Source organism: Paralichthys olivaceus, chromosome 23, assembly GCF_024713975.1.
Source record: "Paralichthys olivaceus isolate ysfri-2021 chromosome 23, ASM2471397v2, whole genome shotgun sequence".
NCBI classification, from domain to species: domain Eukaryota; kingdom Metazoa; phylum Chordata; class Actinopteri; order Pleuronectiformes; family Paralichthyidae; genus Paralichthys; species Paralichthys olivaceus.
Window position 1 is genome coordinate 16,292,097 of NC_091115.1, and position 23,168 is coordinate 16,315,264.

The following is a 23,168-nucleotide window of genomic DNA, read 5'->3' on the forward strand; positions in this document are numbered from 1 at the left end:
GTTTTATGTCTCCACCAGGTGACCCCGGGCCTCCTCCTGCTCCCAGCCAATCACAACCACCTGCGTCTCTATACTGTAAATTGCGGAGCTCTCCGCCGTCCGTGGTGCTGAAATGCATCATTCATCGCCTCTTCCGGGAAATGTTTGCTGCCCAGATCATTCATTCAGATATGATATGTTGCTGCATGTAGGAAAATGGAAAGGTGGTGAACACTTTTAAATCAAATGACAGACAGGAACAGGACTGAGAGGGCTTGATGCGTAATTATTCAGACTGGGCTGTGCTTTGGCCAACAGGGGACTAGGTTGCTTCAGGAAGACTGTAGTGTAATTCTACTCTACCCAGCGAGGCAGTGATAAATGGTCTCTATTTATATAAAGCTTTTCTAGTCTTGATGACCACTCAAAGCACTTTACAGTACAGATTTATTGACATTCACCCATTCACACACATTCTTACATCCATGGGCAGCATTTTTTCTGAGGGGCAATTCACTGTTCTGTATCTTCCCCAAGGAAACTTCGGCATACAGATTAGAGACCGGGATCTAACCACTGACTTTCTGAGGACGGCCACTCTAGCCAGACCCGGATGCGATGGAGGTACTATTACTTCCAGTATTAGGTAAAAGTAGCAATACCATAATGTAAAAAGGTACTCAAGTATCATAAGTAAACGTGGCCTCTGTAACTGATTGACAGGAGGCCCCACTGGGAAACCCACTGCTTTTTTAAAAGAGGTCACAAGTGAAAAAGAGGTGGTAACTACCTGCATTGAATTTTATAAGAACCCCATTTATTAAATGTAATGTAAAACTTGAGTTTTATAAGTAGCTAGTTACTATAGCAGAAAAACAAATGGAGTTTGTTGGGTAAGCCCTCTTGAAATGTGATGTAATAGGAGAATAAATTAGTATGAAATTGAAGTACAGGCATCTCACAGGGCCTGATTAATGTAGTTAGTTACTTTCCACCACTTCGGTCAAGACATCCACATGTGTATTACCTCAGTGTGTTTCCATGCAGGCACAGAGTACACACGGCGACGTTGATGACGCTGCAGCCGCTGCATGTTGTACAGATGTGTGTTTGTGTACAGTTGTGTGTTTGCAGACTTCACCAGGGGGACGCACAGCTCTACTTCATGGGCCACAGTCTGACTGAAAGATTCATTCATGGAGAAAAGACAATACCACAGGGAAAGAGAATATTCTGTTTTAATCCTGATATTTAACTTTAGTGTTTCCAATTCGTGCTCATGTGATTTTTGCTCTGGTGCAGGTGTTGGGACATTGTTGCACAACAGTCTTGACAACCCCCCGAGCGATCAATGAGAGTGCAGTGTGTACAGTGAAGGTAAACAAAACGTGCGCATACCGTGTTGGTGAAACGTGCACCCCCTTCTCACTCTCTCTCCCTCACAGTCCATATCTTGTCTAAATCTCTGTGTGTCAAATATTTATTATTATGCAGGTTGCGTATAGTTTTATGGCAAAAATAAATTAAATTAACATTTAGTGTATGATAACATATGCGTTCAATTATAACAAATTTAGCTGTTGACTTCGTGTTGACTTCATAATGTTTTATTTGACTGGCTTTTATGTACAATTTCAAAATGTATGTGTCTTCCATCTTAACCTCAATTTATCATTAGTGTGGTGTTTTTACAGGCTCTGATTTAATCTCACGTTTTTCTTGTTCTTGTTGTTGTTCAATTTCCATCTTATTTTCCATTGATTTTCTACACTCAACACTTTATGTTAATTGTATGGCTTCTTATCATTCAAGTACATTTATCGTTTTAATTATTACTATTTAGAATAATAAAATAAAATAAAAACACTAATTTTGCTATCTACGAAGATTCCCTGTCAAATGGACAAAAAGGAATGAGCGCAAAACTATGAAAAAAAACTATAATACGATTAAGGTATCCAACACTGCATGAGTGATGCTTAGATACATGAATGGATACAAGCTACCACTTTCTTTAATTGGGGAGTACCTCACTCTGTACGCAGGACACTGGCTTTCCCAATCCCTTTCGGTTCATCACTCCACCTCACCTTTCACCCTGGTGTGTTGTGTGTGTGCCTATGTGTGGAGGGTCAGCCTCAGTAGGCGTGGTGGTGGAAGCTCTTGTCCTTCCTGCTGTGTCCTGGTGGACTGTCCCTGCCGAGCTCAGGACCTTCACTCGCAGGGCTGTATGAAGAATTCCTCTTCAGACCGCCGCACATCTGCTCCACATTCCAGCTGCTCCCTGTTGTGCCTCCTCGAGTTTCACGATGCCACTGTCTCGCTCCTTGTCCATGACGTCCCTGAGTGGGGTGCTGCCGTCCTGGGAAGAAGATGAGCTGCCCGTGGAGGACCTGCTGCTCTTTGAGGTGGCCTGGGAGGTCACCAACAAAAGTAAGTCTGACCAGACATCAGTGACTCTGAATCATCACAAGTGTTGTGTCACGATTGATTCTTTATATTCCAAAACGAAATGAGACACATATTCCAATTGATGCATCCATACAGTGAGAATGTGTTCGTCCGCACAGAGCAGTCCAAAGCATTTCATGATATTTATTACACACAGCCTATTTATTTTAAAATGTATCACCTTTATTTAGTTGGACAATTATTTTTGGATTGACAGGAAGTGATTCCATACAGAGCATTTGGAAGTAAAACATGTCAGTGCTACAGTACTGAGCTGTATTGATAATATTTTGTGTAAAACTTTGCCCCTCAAAGAGCAAATATTGAAATCTGCTGAAAGTGGACTCAGTCTCCTCCCTGTGAGGAGTTAAACATTAAACTGCAGATAAGCAATGAAAGAGGGCCGTCCATTGCTTTGACTGATTTGAATGTTTCTTCTGTATAATCAAACATAGGAAAATTCATTCAATCTTAGAATGACAATGACTTATCCCCATAAACGCCATTTTTCAGATTTCTGGGAATGCGCAGCACAAACTGAAATCACTGGCTTGTTTAACCTTTTTTCTGCTAAAATTAAAAGCTAATATTTTAATGTTTGGACTTAAGAAACAATCGGTATCCAAAAAGATTCACAATCATTGGTAGCTATTGCTACAGATGACTGCACCTATGAAATCAATGTTTTACAGAGTGCATAGAGTTCAGCGTCTCGAAAGCAAATGTAGAGTTGCATTGTTTCTGATGCATCACGTGGTCGTGTTGTCGAACAGTTGAGAGTTTATGGGTCATTGTGCTGTTTTCTCTGCCCTCTCCTTTTATATAACCACCGCTCTCTGATGCAGTTTGGACGTCACTATGAGCTCAGAAACAGGCGATGCTCTCTCATATCAATATTTGTCTTTTGCTTGCCAAGTCTGGTCAAAACACTTCCACGTGTTTTAGTCTGTTACAAAATAAAGGATTCTGACACATCATCCAACAAACCACACAAAATACTGCAGTAAGAACCAGGTGACGAGTACTAGGAAACCATGTGAATATTCAGAGTGAATATTTACATTTAAAACAATGGATAAACACTGAATTGTGTTCTCTTAAGGACCTGGCAGAGACATGTGGTCTTTTTCAGTTGTTTGTTAAAGTTAGTTGGTTTGATGGACGTAGCAGTACATGCATTTTTTTTACCACTTCAAGGGATAATCAGCATGTAATGCTAAATGAAAATGAAGAGATGTATGTTTCACTTTTTTCCTGAAATGAATTATCATCCTGGAAATACATGCACAGTACTCCAGAGCCCCTAATGCTCATATTAACATTTTATTATGCTATGGCCTTTAAAATTTGAGTTAGTTTATTGTATATAGTTTGGAAAGAAAAACACCACCTGTTGATATAGGGTTCTCACTGCTGACAATGTAAATCAGAGTTGATAGACAGGATTGTGTTGATGCACAGATCACAAATCATTTCTGCTGCATTGAAGGTTTATATTAAAATTTGAAGAAAGTCAAGGTTGTTAATGACATGTCAAGCACCTAAAAAGTTTACTGAGGAATCATAAGCAATAAATCCGGTGACCTTTGACCCTCACTGGGACAATGAGATGGAACAGTGGCATTGAGCTTCATCTTTGTTCATGATATTTGAATTAAAGGAAGAAAAGAGTGACAGACATGTGACTTGTGTGGACCTACAGTTGGAGGAATCTACACAGTGATCCAGACCAAGGCAAAGATCACAGCGGATGAATGGGGGGAGAACTATTACATGATCGGGCCGTACTTCGAACAAAACTTCCAGACCCAGGTGGAGGCCTGTGAGCCGCCCAACCCAGCCATCAGGAAGGCCATGGATGCTCTCATCCAGAACGACTGCCAGGTATGTGGTGTGTGTGTGTGTGTGTGTGTGTCTCTCAACAAATGTCCTTGAGTAAATACCTTTGTGCAAATTAAAAAAAAGTCTTAGAGGGCAGTAATATTAAAACAATATATATATTTACATGTATGCAGTATAAATATTAGCGGTTTATGTTGTTCAAAATAAAATGTTGTGTTACTCATTTAAATGTTATATTTACCTTATTCCTACCAACCGAACCATGTCGCTGCAGACTGTGTAGTTTCCCTGTGTGACATCATGTCAGTGAAGAGAACAGTGTTGTCTAGCTCGACCCACAGATCATCAACCACTAGATGGCAGTCACACACCAGAGACCTTGATGATCCAGGGAGGGGACCTGTGATCCAATATGTGCAGGGTTAGGGTTATCTGATATCTATATGTATGGATACTTATGAGGCCGCTATGGTTGGATGCTGAACCCTTAAACTGCTCCTGATAATGTCCCATCAGTGAATGAATGTGTTTGTGTGAACGGCTGAAAAACATATTCTGTGAGACACATGCTTTAGGTAATTGACAGGTCTGCTACAGTGAAAACCTGCAACCTTGTGAGTTATCGGCTGAAAAAGTGGCTTCAGTTGTACTTAAAAGTTTTTAAATTTGATGCATCATAGGTATGATGAACTTTTATATTTACAGCCAACACTGCCAAATAAAAATAAAAAAATTCAACTCAATTCTATTTGGATAGCACTACAACATAAATTAGCTCAAGGCGTTTAATATACAGTTACAAAATTATAAGCAAGACTTATTTTTGTAAGGGAGTCCCTCTAGATTTGTAAAGTGTAGTTGAGAAAACATGCAATAACACCTTTTTTATTTTTGAAACCATGTTGTGAATCTATCTCTCCACTTTGATTAAGATTTGTCTGCTCATTGAGCTGTAGAGTTTAGTTCAGTCAACATGAGTTAACAGCTCAATCTCAATATGGAACTGAGTTTGACAATGACATGGGCAGTCCATCTTCAAGGACACATTCTCTCACAGCCTAAGGTAGCATCATACTTCTAGGCTAATTAATATCAAGCTTGAATCAATTATAAATTATGTCAGCACCCATTGACAGCCCATCTTTGGTGGGGAAAGGTTAGAGTCACTGTAGTAAAGGGCTCGTCCGGGATTTGAACCCGGGACCTCTCGCACCCGAAGCGAGAATCATACTCCTAGACCAACGAGCCACACAAGTCAACACTTTCCCTTTGTACCCATGTTGGTGATTGTTCAAGCAGGAATCAAACATCATGGCTTGTCATTGATAAAAATCAGCATATTGTTCTCGCTTGCTAACTGTCTATACTAAGCAACAGTAAATTTCTACAGGCTGTACACTGTGATTTCCAATTCATTTCTAGTCTGACTTATTTTCCTTGAGATTTTTTTTTTGTCTCCCTATTTTCAGTATTAACCATTGGGGAGTCTTGATTTTATCCATAGAGTTGAACCCAATTGTAATCATAGGTCGATTAATAGGAACTGAGTTTTACATCCACGTGGACAGTCTGTCTCTGAGGGAGAGGTTGAAGTCAATGTGGTAAAGGGCTCGTCCGGGATTTGCACCCGGGACCTCTCGCACCCTAAGCGAGAATCATACTCCTAGACCAACAAGCCACAAAGTCTAAATCTTTCCCACAGTAGCCATCTTGGCAGACAGTATTGACGATTGTTCAAGTAGGAATCAAGCGTCATGCTCTGTCATTCCTCCATGTTGACGAAAATAGACAAGCTCACGGGCAATGCATTGTAATGACACATGTTGGAGCCGTTGCACTTCTGGGCCAATTAACCTGAATTAATTGCAAGTCATTGGAACTTGATTTCAGAGTAAAGTGGATGGTAAGCAAAAGTTTCTTTGTAGAAAAATATGACCCTGCGAAATGTTTTTTTTTGTAAGATATCAGGGTGTTAATCTCAGTTTAGGTTTAGAATTAAAAAGAGATCTTAAACTGGAAAAGGTTGGTGACCACTGGCCTAGCCTGTACATTCCAAAGCATTGTTTCCTTCTTCCAATCTCTATGTTCAGCAAGAATTATATGTTTATTTGAATCTTTATTCATGAGCGTGGTCTTTCAATTCAAATGAGAACAAGACCAGTTGATTTTGAAGTTCTAGCTCCGAGCTCAAAGCGTTTATTGTCATATGTACAGTCTCTGTACAATGAAATTCTTTCTTTTTAAAATAAAAGAATGTACTTCTCTTTTAATTGTTTTTCTACGTTTATGCTGCAGGTTCATTTTGGCCGCTGGCTAATCGAAGGCAGCCCCTATGTGATCCTGTTTGACATCAGCTCTGCTGCCTGGAACTTGGACCGGTGGAAGGGTGACCTGTGGCAGACCTGCCACATCGGCCTGCCCTACCATGACCGAGAGGCCAATGACTCACTCATCCTGGGTTCCTTGGTAGCCTGGTTCTTCCGAGAGGTCAGCCGCCGTGTCAGTGTGATGTTCCGCGCCCTGCTCATGAACTCATGAACAGTAACCGCGGTTCTCTCCAACTCTTTTCCAGCTGACAGATAACCTTGGAGACAATCCAAATGTTATTTGTCATTTCCATGAGTGGCAGGCAGGACCTGGGCTTATTCTGTCTCGCTCCCGTAAGATTCCCATAGCAACGGTGTTCACGACACATGCCACCCTGCTGGGACGATACCTCTGTGCTGGTAATACCGACTTTTATAACAACCTGGACAAGGTGAGAGGCTGTGCAGTATACACACACCTGCAAATATGTGCTCGAGTGTGCATGGATTATATTCTTACTTAAAAACAGATTTAATTTTGGAACAGTGGGTTTGAAGAAATTTATTTTTACCAACAGTTGGTGCATGAGGCCCAAAACCACTACTGGTTTAACCATAACCTTAAAACTATGTCATCACCTTAATGATTTAAGGTACCCCCCCCTCCTCCCACATACACACACAGCAGATTCATTTTCACATTTTAAGATTCAGGCCCAAACTTTCCGCCTTTAACAGCCACTTAGAGCATCATTAGTGATATTGAGCTGTGCGGAGGGGTCAGCGTGTTGTTCACATTCTAAATGTCAGCATGGACCTAAAGGCCTCTCACTGACCGAATGGATTCCTGACAAGCAACTTGTCCATCAATTATCCATCCAGCGTGAACAGGAAGTCCAGCTATTCTGTCAATGGAATCATATCAATATGCATTTTCAGCTCTGTCGACTGAAGAAATTAATGAAATCAATATAATATAACAAACTGAATGAATTATTAAAAAGAAATTAAATACTCATTGATTTTTTTTTTTTGTTCCATGTGGCCTGAACTTCTTATTTTGGAATTTAGCCTCTCTCATGTTTCAAATCTGACACATCCAGTAATTCTACACATTTAGTATGTCACATTAGAAAAGGGTCGAAAATGCACTTTTATCAATATAATATAATATAATATATCACAACAGGCCAGCCATGTGTGTATGACTGAATCAGCTGCAATTATTTGATATCAATGATGGACAGATACATATGTTAACCCCCTGATATCAATTTTCTTAAGGACATTTCAGACGTTGTTGGATAGTGTGTGAGTCCATATTTAAAAGGTAAAATGAGAATTCTTGAAGGAATGGCACCTTAAACTGTATTGGCCTGTCCCCTCTGTGTGTGTGTGTGTGTGTGTGTGTGTGTGTGTGTGTTGGTGTGTGTGTGCATGTATTGCAGTTCAACATTGACAAGGAGGCAGGGGAAAGACAGATCTACCATCGCTACTGTCTGGAGAGAGCCGCAGTCCACTGTGCTCATGTCTTCACCACAGTTTCAGAGATCACAGCTGTGGAGGCCAACAGCATTCTGCACAGGAGGCCAGGTGGGGCAGCTGCTCACTGCTGTAGTGCAGTAATGGATGAATGGTCCATCTGTCCGACTCCTGCTCTGACTCCTGCTAATAACTGCAGTTTATTAGAATATTCATGTCCCCAAGATGTCGAAGCCAGAGTTGCTGACGCCCTTACCCCCTCATGCACCCCTATCAGGACAAAACTAACCAATCGTTTGAACTGTGTGCCTGTCATTAAAGCCCTCCTGTTGCTGTGTTGATGGTACAGATGTGGTAACCCCGAATGGGCTCAATGTGAAGAAGTTCTCAGCCATGCACGAGTTTCAGAATCTGCACTCCACCAGCAAGGCCCGCATACAAGAATTTGTCCGAGGACACTTTTATGGGTGAGTGAAGCTGTGATCCGCCTCATGTTGAAGAAACCCAGTGTTTCTGTTGAAGTAATGAGCCATCAGAATTGTTTTTATTTCTTGGGCAGTGGATGGATAGATGGATGGATGGATGGGAAATAATTTATAGTTTCTGACTATAATAACCTCTTTGCAGTCATTTGGACTTCAACCTGGACAAAACCCTTTTCTTTTTCATCGCTGGACGCTATGAGTTCTCCAACAAGGGTGCTGATATTTTTCTCGAATCACTGTCCAGACTCAACTACCTGCTGCGGGTGAGGTCCTCTGGTTTTATGTTTCAGTTCTGTACTGTGTGGACATGCAGAATATATAAGTACAATATATTAAGCATGTATTCCTGTCCACGTCACTCTTCACTTTCTCTACAGGTCCACAAAAGTGATGTAACAGTGGTAGTTTTCTTTATCATGCCTGCCAAAACCAACAACTTTAATGTGGAGTCGTTGAAGGGGCAGGCGATACGCAAACAGCTCTGGTATGTCACACTGTAGTTTGAATTACAGTACAGGTCAGGACCAACATAGCAAGATGACACTGGTGGCTGTGGCTGAGGAGGTAGACCAGAAGATCAGTTGTTTGACTCCCAGCTCCTCCTGTCTGCATTTGGGAGTGTCCTTGGGCAAGATACTGAACTATGAGAATGAATGATGGGACAGAAAAGGCAAGCATATAGAAACACTATACGCATGCGTGTATAGGTGAATGTATTGTAAAAAGCTTTGAATGTCAATAAGACTGGAAAAGCTCTATATTGATACAGTCCATTTGTTATTCACTGGAATTGCAGTATATGTACACTAACATCATTGAAAAACATGTACAATGTTTTAGCAGGGAACAATGACACTGACCCATTGTGTACAGTTTTCCAGTTTATCTACTAATACTGAGTGGATGGTATCAAATGCATCACCAGGATTTGAATTTTGCAGGATTTGGAGTCCAAGCAACCTTTAACAAGGTGTCATTTTGATATCTACTGTTTTTCTGTGAAGAGGGAGCTGTTAAGTACAGTAGGTCGGTCACTGAGCTGAACTCTTAACATCAGCAGCATGTTAATGGTGTAAGATGTTCCGCAATTCCGATGGTGAAAGTGGAGCTCAACAGTAGATCTTCTGATAGTGTTGCTGTGAAAGAGAGCAAGCATGAGCCACCTTCTCTAACCTAAAGCATTAAAGGCTGGTTTCTTAAACAATAGCCACTGATATCATCATGTTAGAAAATTCAGAATGACTGCCCCAGTTTACTATGATTTTTGTGATTGAATGAGTTTGGGTCTAAAGTTTAGATTTTCTCTTGCAGGGACACAGCTCATAATGTGAAAGAGAAGTTTGGAAAAAAGCTGTACGATGCTCTTTTAAAGTAAGGATATAATTACTGTGTTTGAACCCACAGCTGACAGACTACACTGATATCAAAGTGCTGTGTACATTCACATTAGTCCTCTTATACAGTTAATAACAATACATTTCATTATCTGTTGTCAGAGGGGTGATCCCTGATATGAACTCCATCCTGGACCGAGACGACTTCAGCATGATGAAGAGAGCCATCTATGCCACTCAGGTATCGGAGGCTGTTTGAGCTTCTTCTTGATCCTCTGATTAAAACAATTGTGTTCTTATGTCTACAAGACTATTGATACCTAGGTCAAACACTGATATTTAAATTCTTGTATTGGCCCTCTTCTTTTGAATACTACTACATAGTCAGAGGGTGGTAATGAGCAGTTGTAAATTGCTGTTGTCTGAACAGGAAAGTTTGTGCAAACTCCTAAAAGGTCTTTGTGTGTTTGCAAGTCAGAAACATACAGCATGTCTTCCCATTCATTGAAAATTGAAGAATATGTTTCTAATATATATGCTAAAATGGAAAAAAACAGAACATACCCAAAACTTTGGTTTAGTGCTATGGCCAAAAACTATATCAAGATGAAGGCTTTCAATCATCAGCATTCTTTTTATTTTAAGGTTTAAAGTATGATTTTTGGAACCTGAGTGAAGGTTTTGGATGTACATGTGCAAAACATTTTATAACTCTGGGGTAGGCCCTGCTCTGTATTTATGCTGTGACCTCTAGAACCAGCCATATGATTTAATCAAGCTGGCATCGGCAAGACTGAAGGTCTTTGGACATACAGTATATATATATATGTGTGTGTGTGTGTGGAGAGATATACAAGATGCTGTGGAAGATAAATCTCCATACTTTCCAATTCTTCTAATTTTATGAATGGATGAGACATTTCCCAGCAGGGATCAATGCGAGCTGTAGATGAATTACAAGAAGGACAAAAAGGGGATTCCATGGAGCACAGAGAACATCACAGCTGTAAACAAGCCAAGAGCAGGTTAATTACCTTCCTCTTCCCCAGACTGTGCATCAATAGCTTTAGTGTTTCAGTGTGATATATGTTACAGCACACTGTTACAAGCTGAGTGTGGATACAAAGGTCTTACTCAATTAAATGAATTCATGCCAAAGTCAATATTTCGGTGTTTCGGAAATGGAGTGTGAGTGGTATTGACGACTGCTGTGAGGGGAGTGATGGATAAGAAGCTTACTCTTATTGGTAATTGGGGGATGTTCTGTTGTGATTATTTTTCTGTTTGACAATGTTTCGTTGGTACCCACCCCACCCTCCTAAACAGCCTTTAGGAGGGTGGGGTGGGTTTATTACACACGTCCATGACCAGCTGAGAAGGATATCGCAGAACTGACGCTACAGTTGTACAGTGCATTTGTTTGTACCACACTGATGATCAGTTTCAGTCTCAGTCTCTTTTCGCACACAACCATAGTTGACCTCTTTCAGAGCAAACAGACAAAATCTACAATGTGTCCTGCATATTTAGATTTTCTATAATGTTGCTACAAGATTTTGTGACGAACACAGTTGATGGCTGTGTTTCAGTATTACTTGCTTGCACACTGCTCTTTGCCGTCATTGCAATTGCCCATCGGCATAAACGCCGAAGCCACCAGCTCACTTTAAAGTGGATGATTTGTAGTAGCCCGCTCACGGCTTGGTGGGCAGTCACAGGGTCACATTTACCAAGAAGTCAGTGATATAACATTGTCATTTGCTTGTACTGATAACTTATTTCATAGCAAATCCATTCCAAATCTCCGCTCAGCTCTATCTCTATCACTCACACACACAATGCTGGCATAGCCTTCAGGGGCAAGTTGGGATTCAGGCCCCTAAAAGTCTGGTTACTTCCTGAGTCACAGCCACCAAGAATCTTAAACAACAGTGAAGGAGTGTCATTTAGCATTAAATTAAAGGAAAGGTAATAAAGTTGTTGATGCCAACAAATATACATTTTCTAAATTATACTTTCCTCTAAGCACATTTTGAAAAGCATGCTGACTGTGAAATTAAATGGCTGTAAAAAGATGTTGGCTTTGTTTTGTTTAGTATGAACTCAGGCGTGTAAAGGCAGAGATTCTCTGTCCTGTGGCGTTCACTGCTCACTACAACATCCCTCAGTCTTTTATCCTGATGCATTGGGAATAAGCTCTATTGATTTATTAACTGATTGATCATCAGCCCAAATGGAAAATTGATTGGCAGTGTGGCTAACCTTTACAATGACGTCATGATCATACCAAGGATCACTTTGACTGTCAAAATGTACTTTTTTTTTGTAACAGTCACTGTTTTAACACACTTTACACTCTTTGCTGCAGCGGCAAACCCTCCCCCCAGTGACCACACACAACATGCTGGACGACTCCACAGACCCCATCCTGTCCAACATAAGGCGCATCGGCCTCTTCAACGCCAGGAACGACCGCATCAAGGTAGACAGCGCATTCTGCATGTGTACTTCATGTTGGGTTAAATGCTGTAAGGTTGCAGCTCATACGTGTGCAAGGCTGTGCACTTAGGCATTTAAGTGAAAAGCACTCAGTGGTAATGGATGGTAATGGATCTTTACTGTTCATTTGTGAGGAGCTAGCCACAGAAACATCCATTGACAGCTTGTTTTGATTTTAATAGGCCTAAAAATCATGGATTTAAGGAAAGCAAACACACTTACCTATACATGTGTGTCTATTAGTATGTGGAATGCATATCTGGTGAACCTTTCGTCTTATCGTCTTCACACTTGGCATGTGTATTCTTAATGGCCCAGCTTTCATTTTGTGGACCGAGTTGAAAATGTCTTCTTTTATGTCCTCTGATAAACTACGGCAGTGGTCAACAACAAACCGTGGGTCAAATATTTTTTATTTCACCATATCTGAGTCTTGGCGAGTTCTGATCTCCATCTTGGCAACAACATTCATAGAATACCTTCCTCTTTAGAAGTAAAAGCACAATGCTTGTTTTGTTGGTGCAATGCTTTACATATAGATTTGATTTGCAGAGCTTTTATTATGAAAAGGTTTGGGCTAGGGTAAAAGCCACATATCTGAACAGAAATAAACCAAACTCAGTTTCTCCTTATGAAAAACATTGACAATAGAATCATCACTGCAGAAAAAGCAGGTAGGATGAACGCAAAGTTTTGTTACTCCACTACGCACCAAGAAATGGCAGTATATTGTAGTCCTGTTTCAGGGGAACTCACTAATGACAAGGGATAATTCTGAAGTAGCTCAGGAGCAAGGCAAACAGCCCATGTCAAATAGGCAGGTTAAGAAGGGGAACTGCCCTAGTAAACAGCAATTTCACCTGAGAGGCCGTTCAGTCAATTGTAATTTTTAGCCCCAAACATTTTGTTTGATGGAACTGATTATTTTGCTGTCAAATCTTGAATCTTGAAACAAGACAGTGCTCATGAAATGTTTAGAATAAAGGTATAGTGAAAGAGGACATGTCTAAGGTTATATACTATATATTGTGCACAAAGTTAAACATTGTGTACAAGACGAAGGGGGTGGGCATTACGAGGTCAAGAGGTCACCAAAACATTAAGATGCATCCCCTGGGAAGCGTTCAAACTCTGTCTGATCTGTTGAACCGATGAACAGCAAATGGTGACGAATGAACATTTATCCCTTTTCCTTTCAGATAATCTTCCACCCTGAGTTCCTGTCTTCCACCAGTCCCCTGCTGCCCATGGACTATGAGGACTTCGTCCGTGGCTGTCACCTTGGAGTGTTCCCCTCCTACTATGAACCATGGGGCTACACACCTGGTAGCCTTTAAGCTTCGCATTGTTATATGCACATGCACCTTCCAAACAAATGCATCACATTCCTGAGAATACAGAGGCACTGCAGTTGTTATGCTCGTCTCCACAGCAAGCACATAGAGCTATGAGCATATAATCACTGCAGCGCTCTTATCCACTTTATCCTTTGCACTCAGGTCAACTGAGGTACACTGCTCTAAACAACTCGGCTCTAAACACTCTCCCAGTGCTCTGACATCTCCACAAATCAACACACTTTATTGCACCATGTCCATATCATATAAAAAAATATAAAACTGTGACTGCTGTTTCACTTCTGTACCTTACTTAACATCTGGATATCATCTTTACAATTTTGTTGAAGTCAGATGTGTGGAAATTTCACTTCAACAACTTATAATTTTCTTTTTCCATTAAGCTGCCGATTTCTTTTTAACCAATGAATTAACTATTTGGTCAATGCAATTAGAAAACAGTGATGAATGTCACAATATTGTGGGGTTGCATAATCAATCGCTTCTTTTGTTCAACCAACAAAAACCCAAAATATAAAGCAGGACCTGAATCCATCAGATTTTTGGCTTGAAAATGCCTTCAGCTGTGAATTGAAAAAATAGAATCACTCCATGTTGCAGCTCTAAAATACCCAGGCTATTTTCCAAGCTGTGCTGTGTGGTGTTGTGTTCCAGGTGAATGCACTGTAATGGGCATCCCCAGTGTGACCACCAACTTGTCAGGTTTCGGCTGTTTCATGGAGGAGCATGTCTCAGACCCCTCTGCCTATGGTACGGACACACACACACACACACACACACACACACACGCAATCAGTTGACTGACTATGTTTGTCGTTCTTCTCCTCTTTCCCTCTCTCACAGGGGTCTACATCATGGACCGGCGGTTCCGTTCCGCAGACGAGTCCTGCAACCAGCTGACCCAGTTCATGTTCAGTTTCTGCCAGCAGTCACGGCGCCAGCGCATCATCCAACGGAACCGCACAGAGAGGCTGTCTGATCTGCTGGACTGGAGATACCTGGGGCGGGTGAGTTTCTGCTGCACCAGCAATAAAACAGTTGCTTGATGAGTGTGATATGATGTTTAACAGGCATTTATTTTTGATTAATGAGATATGAAACTGGTTGAGACAAAGAGGAGCATGCACAGACCCAGTTAAATCTGTTAGTTATCTGCTTTTGCAAAGGTTGAGTATTTAATCAGGACTACATATCAGATGGAGTCTGAAAACCTTTTCCAGTGTGTTCACCTCCACCCTTGTCTGTCATGGTATAGTTTGCAATTATAAATCATAAATGTCTTTAATGCATGTGCACTTAACTGTTGTCAAATTGTTGATGCACGTCTCTGCCGACTTGTGATTGACAGTTCTACATACATGCCCGCCATCTGGCACTTACCAGAGCTTTCCCAGAGAAGTTCAACATGGAACCCATCACCCCTCTGAAGGTGAGCAACACTCCAAAAAAATAAGAGAGCTCGTGAGTGAGTGAATGAATGAATACCTCCGCCTCTGCTCCAGCTGTACAACTGATTGGTTTTAGTAGCTGGAGAAGCGTTTTGGGGTGGGGTTTACAAAGAGAGGGCGCACAGGCCGGCCGCAGTGCCTCCGAGTCCGGGGCAGACACCCAGGGAGCGATGCACAGCTCCACTAAGTCCACTTACAGTGTTCATTTTGAATCTTTTCACCTCATTGAACAGTAAAAAAGTTCTGTTTTACAGTCTTTAGTGGCTCTGTCAGTAATTTACTCCTCCTACGTGCACACTGCTCCAACTGAATCGAGCCAAACCGACACACCACCATCTCCTCTCCATACATTGACATATTTTACTAATTCTGTTGTTTGTACCCAGAGACATGAAGAGCATGAAGTACATGGAACACCATTTATATATATTGCACATGTTGATATTTATCGAGTTTGACATTTTGTGTTTGTTAAAGCACAAAATCTTATTGGCGCTACAGAGTGAAAATTACCTTTTCATGTTATGAGAACCTGTAACACAGCCTCGCTCTACTTACATGATAATCCCTGTCAGAGTGCACAGTGTCCACATTTGTCAGGCTGTAATTGACAGTGTAACATTTGGATGAATGACAAGACGTCATTGTGGATGGTGCTGAGGTCGAACACTTTTGTTCTAATAAGACCTTTCTCCTTTGCTCTTCCTCCTCAAGGACTGTGTGATCCACGATTTTCAGATTTCATTACCATTTGGATATGAAAGTCATAAACAGATGAAATGTGGGCCGAAACCGATTTATATACGAGAGCTATAATTGACGAGGCGAAAAAAAGGAGGGAGAGAGGAAAGAAAGGGAATGAAGGGGGGAAATAGAAGGGTGGATTGGAAGGAAGGAGAAATAAAAATTAAAGGAAGAAAGCGGAGCAGGAGACAATAGACAGAGGGGAGTAAAGAAATAAAAGGAATGAAAGGAAAAGAGAAAAAATATAACATCACACAAGTTTGCAGCGTGTCTGAATGGTTTAAGTAATGAAGCAGCTGATAGTGATGGATAATGTGATCGCAGCAAGTTAAAGACTGTTGGATGGTGTCTATGCACATAAACTGAAATTCCTACCCGGCCCCTTTCATGATAAAATGATAATCACCCTATTTTATTTTTACACACTTTTATCTCCACAGACAGAGGGTTTCCGTTACCCCCGCCCCTTCTCAGTGCCCCCCTCTCCCTCAGCCTCCCTCCACTCCACCCCCCACCACAGTGATGTGGAGGACGATGACGACGAGCCCTACGACGAAGACGAGGAGGCTGAGAGGGACCGGCTGAACATCAAATCTCCTTTTGTGCTGGGAGCCGCGCCCGAGGGAACGAAGAAGCAACCTGGAGAATCAGTAAACTGAAAAATCGTGGTGTTCCCCAAGGCTTTATCCTTGTCCCGTTGTTTTTGGCGTACATTATTCATCTCAGTGTAATTATACAGAACAAAGATGTCTTATGTTCTGATAGAATTCCATAATTATATTTCCCTCAGTAATTGCTTTTAGTGAAATAAATCCTATCCAATCCTGTTTCCCTGTTATTTGTTAATTGCATGTCTAGTAAGCTATCTTTTGATAATCTATTCATCAGTATATCTCTCATCTCCTCCTGAAAAACATGAATATGGTTTGATGACTCATTCTGTTCTCAGGGTTGTATACATAAATATAACCATTCAAATGTGATTTGACCCCACAGGTCAACTAGTCCAATTATGCACATCAATTATTTTCTCAAGGTTGTTGGTTGTAAGGGAAGATATTTCATGGTTCAGACATATGTTTATGGATTTCATCATATTAACATTTACAGAAACTGTCCTTAAATCTGCCCCCCCCCTCCTCTAATAGACCTCTAACCATACTTTAAGGGATCCGACTCCTCTGATTTGGATCACTCAGAAATACATCACATTACTGAGATCATATAAACTGGATTTCACCTGATTCTTCTTACCCCCTGAAGTAAATGTTCCAGGAACAAAATAAAGACTTTCTACTGACAATGTTACTAGAACATAGATGATAATGTTCTTAAAACATTTTAAAAAGAATGAAAAAGATTTTATTTGGATTTGCTCTGGTATTAGTCAGATCTCCCTTTTCAGTTTAATGAACATTATCATGGATGCATCATGCTTCTGGTCCATTTTGTTCCTTGCGTTTCCTCATTCTGTCTCCGCCTCCCTCATGTCACCTGTCAGAACCCAGGCTTTTTCATCCACTGGATCTTTCTGCCAAACTCGGTGGTAGTCTTTCTCAGCTCTCATTTTTACAACTCATTTTATGTTTATGATTGGCTGTGCACACTTCCACTCTCCAGCCTGCCTGTCCCCTTGCAGGCCTCACCCTCCATAACCATATCCACCATTTTTATTCCCTGATAATCCATCCTCGACCACCTTGTGTCTGTGTCTGCATTTGTATGGAGGCAACTCCGTCTTGCTCGAGTTCGCCTGTTTTGGCTAAAAATTTTCAAGTGATAGTTCACAAAAATGAAAATTCACTCATTATCTACACACCACAATACCACTTCTTCAAATGTAAAAAGAAACACATACTCCATACTGCTCCTGTGGTGTCATGATCCAAGTGTCCGCAAGCCCCAATATTCAAATTTGACTTGATACAAGGTTATTTACAAAATTTTAGCCTAAATGTAAATGTGTAAATGATCTCATTTTGGGTCAGCCATCTCTGAATTGGACTTTCACAGAGACTAAAAACATGGTTTCATCACAAGTGCAAAGGCCTGAGACATGAATAAAGAAAATTCTGTTCCATTCGATGAAATACACTGACAAAATTTGATGAAATTGCTGAATCCGGTTGATCGTGAACACACAAGATCTCCATAGCAGATAAACCAGGTAGGATGGTTGCAATGTTTTTTTGTCTCCACTCTGCACCATGGACAGCAGACATTCTCCAGCATGCAAACAAAAATATAATACATTGTAGAACTGTTTTTGAGGAGAACTCACTTATGTCCCGCAAACAGTTCATTCCAAACAGGCATCCTTAGAACGGGGCACTCGGATAAATAAAAGTGATTTATTCATTCAGTCCGTCCACTACATCTTTAAATATGGCTTCAGGGTTTTTTAGCCTTTCAGCCTCAAGAGCATTAATGAGCAAATATTTGCTGCTGATAGATTTCTTTTGATGAAATGATTATGATATGTAATTCACTTAAAATGCTCATATCATAACTTGATTTACTTGTATGATTTAAATACCATAATAAATACTACATGCTTTTCTTACGCGTTGTGACCAAAGTGAAGATACCCTCCACATTTTGTCAAGTTGAACTCAGACTCAAAGTGCTATGAATTGAAATTCCTTTTATTAAAACAACACATTTCAAACACAGAATTCATATTTACAAAAAAAACAGCTGTTCCTCTCCCTCAAGCAGGACTGAACAAGTTACTCTCAAAAACAAAGATGTTGGTGTTTTCTGGCAGTTTTACAAATGTATGAAAGGTTATCAGAAGAATTCTCTCTTCCACACCGGCAGCTCCTGGAAATACACCTCGTCTGGGTTTTCATCAGCTATAGAGAGAGGAAATTAACATTATATTATGGAATCAAAATACAAATCTTGAGACAGAACCACAGCAAAGGACGAAATCTTTCTTCTTCATGAAAGGTTATTAGAAGATTGTGGATTAGAGGGACACATTTTAACCTTGAAAGTGAAATAAATAGATATTTCTCGCTGCCTTGTCCTGTAAAGCATCAATAAGTCAAATCCAAATGTAAACAATATATATGTCTTTTTATTTTGTGCAGCAAGACCTTTGTAATGATAATTCACTGAATTTTATTTAAAAAGGCCCTGGGTGTCAGTGTCAGTAATAATAATACTTACTTTATTCATAGAGCACTTTTCAAAATCTAATGTACAATTACACTCTATATATAAATAATAATTAATATGAATACACTTTGCTCCACCTCTTCTAAGCTACACCTGTTATGCTGAGTCAGCTGGAACAGATGTCGCTCTCACCTCCTTCTTTGGCCTGCTGCAGGAAGTTGAGCAGGACAGTGGCTGCCTGGTCCACACTCAGCTTCTCTGTGTTCTGACTGCGGGTCTCTGACAGGGAACAGACACCAAGCACAGATTAGTCACTTCATGGACTAATTGTGTTTGCAGAAACATTCGGGAAGGTTTCCATTTGTATCTCCATAAAAACACGATGTTTATTAATGGCAACTATTTCATTAATCAAACTTTGTTGTACCTAAGTGTAATGTGTCATAGATATCGCCTTCTTTTCGGTCCTCTGAGATGAACCTGCGTCCCTCTGCAAAGTTAAAAAAAAAACAGCTTTGAGTCTTTGTCTAGAACCAGATAAGAAAATACTCACATTATAAACATCAATGCAACAATATCAGTTGGTGAAATGTTAAGAGCAACATCCTAAACTCTTCCATTTTAAATTAATACATAACAAAAATATAAATGAACAGACATATAATAGAACCATGCAGCCATGTAATAATTCAATGAATAAAAAACTAAGTGAATTATTTCACAATAAAGACCAGGACCTTTTTCTCTCTTTACTCCCAGGCTGTCACCTCTCATCACAAAGTCATGTTTGTCTTGATGACAGACAGAAAAATACTTCATTACATAAACAAAACATTTTGTCGTGCTTATATTACATGACGTGTCTCTGTCTTTTCACGTCACCATTCACTCCATTGAGTCACTGAACACCCTGGGTCTCCATACACACAGGTAATAAATAGATACATGCATACGTGTGCCTTTGAGGTACAACATGGCCTGCGGGCTCCAGTTTCTTCGTTGGAAAGAGCCCTTTAATTAACAGAAGAAGAAGAAGAATACGTTTTTCTGACAGTCAGTCATTCTTAGATTATGATAACTTTTATTTTACAGTTATAAAGTCATCACATCACTGTCAATGGAGTTCTACACGGAGATGAAGACCGGGTTTACCTTCGGTGCACCCCACGACTGCGAGACAAACGTCGCCAGCAGTAAAAGGGTGAGAACACAAGTTAAAGTGATGGTCCTCAAACCCTGTGGGAGACAAACACGATTGGGAAGAAACGTTTTGATTCACCACACAGCAGCATCACTCCCAGGGAAACACTCCAATTGACGTCCGTTTCAGTGCGTAACTAACCCATTACGCACAGATTGCGCGTTAATTACGCACAGTTTCACGTGGCCTTCCAGTCATGGGTTAACTTTGTAATATTTAAAAATGTATTCATTAATTCACTATTTTTATATGCTAATGCAACTTTTTTTAAATTTTCTATTTTTTTTTCACATTTGCAGATAAGATGATGCGTAATACTCCAGAAAATACTGGACTACAATTACAATTTTCTATTTTTCTTGATGCAGTTCTCGTTGAAAAAGAGGGTATTCTACTTTTATACATAACTTTTAAAAAGGAAGAAAACTCCCCATGCAAACTTTCAGAATCAGAACATGTGGCGCGTTGCACTTACTTTCATTGTAACGGAGGTCCTGTGCGCCCGGTGTCCAGTGGAGAGGCCGAGAGAGGTTCAGAGTGACTGCAGGTACTGCTCTCTCTCTCTCTGTATTTATACCCTCAGGGGTGGGGAACCCTCGGTGCTGCGCGCTCCTTCATGATGCCAGCAGCTATAGGTCAAGCCAATTTGATGAGAGGAGGGCGACAGAGGGAATGAATGAACCGATCAATTAAAACAGCTGCTTCCAGCTCCCGGACAGTTTTTCACAATTACCCATTGGAGCCGCAGGCCGACTGTGGACTGGCTGGCGATGTCGATGAGACCAGTAACAGCCCCCTCCATCCCTTCTGTGGGGATATTGATATGTTTGCACCTTGCTCAGTGAAGCAGAACTGAAGAGAAACACCTTCAGTAATGAATGGAATGAGTGCAGGGTCCCTGATGTCATGGATTTCACTTGGCCCCAGGGATGATTATCCTAAAACTCTTGTCCAAGAAAGACTCCATGCCAAATACATAACCATATATAAACAAAAAGGATTATTCTTTAAATCAAATGAGTGAACAGATGAGGTTGAAGCTAGAAATCCAATTAATCCAACTTCTCTCTGGGCAAATAATAATATTAATAATTATAATTTCTTTTTGAAAAAAACAAACAAAAAAGTTGAGTAACATATAAGAAAAGCTTAAAATATAGGAATTGAATAAAGCAACAATGTCACCAGGACTTGATGGTTTAACACTGAAGTTGTACTTCTTTTTTTGTAAATGTGAGTCAGTGAGTCATTTCAAATTCTACTCTCTAATCTCTAATAATCAAATATTCAAAATGATCTGGCAGGCCACACATGTGAGTGTGTGTTTGTGTACATTAAACGCTTCACTTCACTAGTGATTCAGTGACAGAATGTAACAGAATGTAAAACCCTCTACTACCAGTCCAGTGGACTGACGTGAAGGCCCTTGTGCAGCGGTGGATGAGTGACTATAAAGGATATATGCAAATTTGCAGTCTTTGCTAACAACATAGAAGGACGACCATTTAAAGTCAGTGTGATGCTTGTAGCATGTAAATGTACATGTGTTGATGATCCAAGTTGTCCATGTAGTTCTGGCTGTGTGTCTAGAGCAATGGTGTAGCAGATGTTGGAGTCCTGCAACAAACATCTACATTTGGACTGAAAGATCCTGTTCCAAAATCAACACAGGGTTTAATTTGGATTAACAGCTATGATCAGGTTCTCCTTGCTGCTTCTTTCTTGAAAATGTTTTGCTTTTTGCTTTATTCTTCTCAATTACAACTTTATTCTTGTAATACTACGACTTTCTTCTCAAAATCTCAGAATTTGTCCCCTTTGTCCCCCAATACTGCCTCACACCGCGGTAGGCTACAGGTTACACTTTGTAAAATGTTGTACGTTCTTTCATCCTGCTCAGTTTTTAGACATTTAGAAATGAAAAAAAAAAAACACGACAAACTCACTGAACCTTTAGATAGAAAGGTAAAATAATTAAAAACATTTTCCAAGAGGTTCTCAGTTATGCAAAATCGGAAATATGAAACTACCCTATCTAGATCGAGATTTGCATTTCAATGTCACATTTATATTAAGATTTTACATTTATATATGTTAATGTTACACTCATATTAATATTTATATTATTTTATAATTTTTGGGTAGTGCACAACAACAATTATTTTACATGAATGTGTCTCAATATGTTTGAAAATGTGAATGATGACTGCGTTTTTTTACATTTGGCAATGCTAAATGTGCAAAAACTCATCAGGATTAAAGAGTGTGCGACATTTTACAAAATCCCCCCCGATAATATGGAGCAGATTAGTCTGGCATCAGAGGTTGCCATGTGATTAATCCTGGTTAAAAGAGAGCCAACATTATGATACTGGAAAACCTGAGCTAAGTCCAAAGATAGTCGGATAAACCACTAATCTGGCTTCCTTGTGCAGGCCCCTAGTGACTGTGAAGGTCACTGCATATTATTCATGTAATCCTCAATACTTTTCAAAGCATTGACTTCAGCCATAAGACCAGTATGGAGACATTTGTAGTCCTTTAACATTCTGTTTTCAGGTTTGTTATGTTATTTTCCTGTGTCTCAATCTGGAGCAAAATAATTAACAGGGTCATCTTAACTATAATGTTTCTATACTTTTGAATTTCAGGGTATTTAGTTACTCGAGTCATTGAGCTTTAAAGGATGTTGTAAAGAGTCAGTGTCAAATTAAATTTACAACATGAACAGAAATAAGGTTAAATTCCTTTATATACAAAACTATTGGAATTGGAAGATTGATTATTGATGATTTTGTTTCTATTGACCATTGCAACGTCATTTTGTGTTGAACAAATTACACAATGTACATCAGTAAAGATTCTTAACTAGAATAATCCATTAGTTAATGGATTAGTTAATTAATAACAAATTAT

General features: G+C 40.1%; 2 protein-coding genes and 1 non-coding gene across 4 annotated transcripts; 1 reads left to right on the forward strand and 2 right to left on the reverse strand.

The window, feature by feature from the left end:
• The first annotated feature begins 2,142 nt into the window (after positions 1–2,142).
• On the forward strand, positions 2,143–16,755 carry gys2 (glycogen synthase 2). The gene is made up of 16 exons (XM_020099851.2): positions 2,143–2,412; positions 4,133–4,314; positions 6,568–6,759; positions 6,845–7,030; positions 8,027–8,171; positions 8,410–8,527; positions 8,688–8,808; positions 8,923–9,029; positions 9,857–9,916; positions 10,042–10,120; positions 12,248–12,361; positions 13,578–13,704; positions 14,391–14,486; positions 14,580–14,743; positions 15,085–15,165; positions 16,369–16,755. The coding sequence occupies exons 1-16, from the start codon at positions 2,289–2,291 to the stop codon at positions 16,585–16,587; spliced, it is 2,115 nt and encodes a 704-aa protein (XP_019955410.2). The 5' UTR covers positions 2,143–2,288; the 3' UTR covers positions 16,588–16,755.
• trnap-cgg (transfer RNA proline (anticodon CGG)) lies at positions 5,449–5,520 on the reverse strand. The gene has a single exon. It is a non-coding gene; the product is annotated as a tRNA-Pro (tRNA).
• Positions 16,756–18,552: 1,797 nt separating the features above from the next.
• spx (spexin hormone) lies at positions 18,553–20,866 on the reverse strand. 2 transcript variants are annotated; one of them, XM_069519698.1, is made up of 6 exons: positions 20,728–20,866; positions 20,204–20,287; positions 20,005–20,062; positions 19,479–19,541; positions 19,244–19,330; positions 18,553–18,783 (listed from the first exon to the last, which is right to left on the reverse strand). In XM_069519698.1, exons 1-6 carry the CDS (start codon positions 20,731–20,733, stop codon positions 18,719–18,721), a joined length of 363 nt encoding a protein of 120 aa, XP_069375799.1. In that variant the 5' UTR covers positions 20,734–20,866; the 3' UTR covers positions 18,553–18,718. The 2 variants fall into 2 exon arrangements, with proteins under 2 accessions (XP_069375799.1, XP_069375800.1); XM_069519699.1 differs by lacking the exons at positions 20,204–20,287; positions 20,728–20,866 and having other exon boundaries at positions 19,789–20,049.
• Between the last annotated feature and the right edge of the window lie 2,302 nt (positions 20,867–23,168).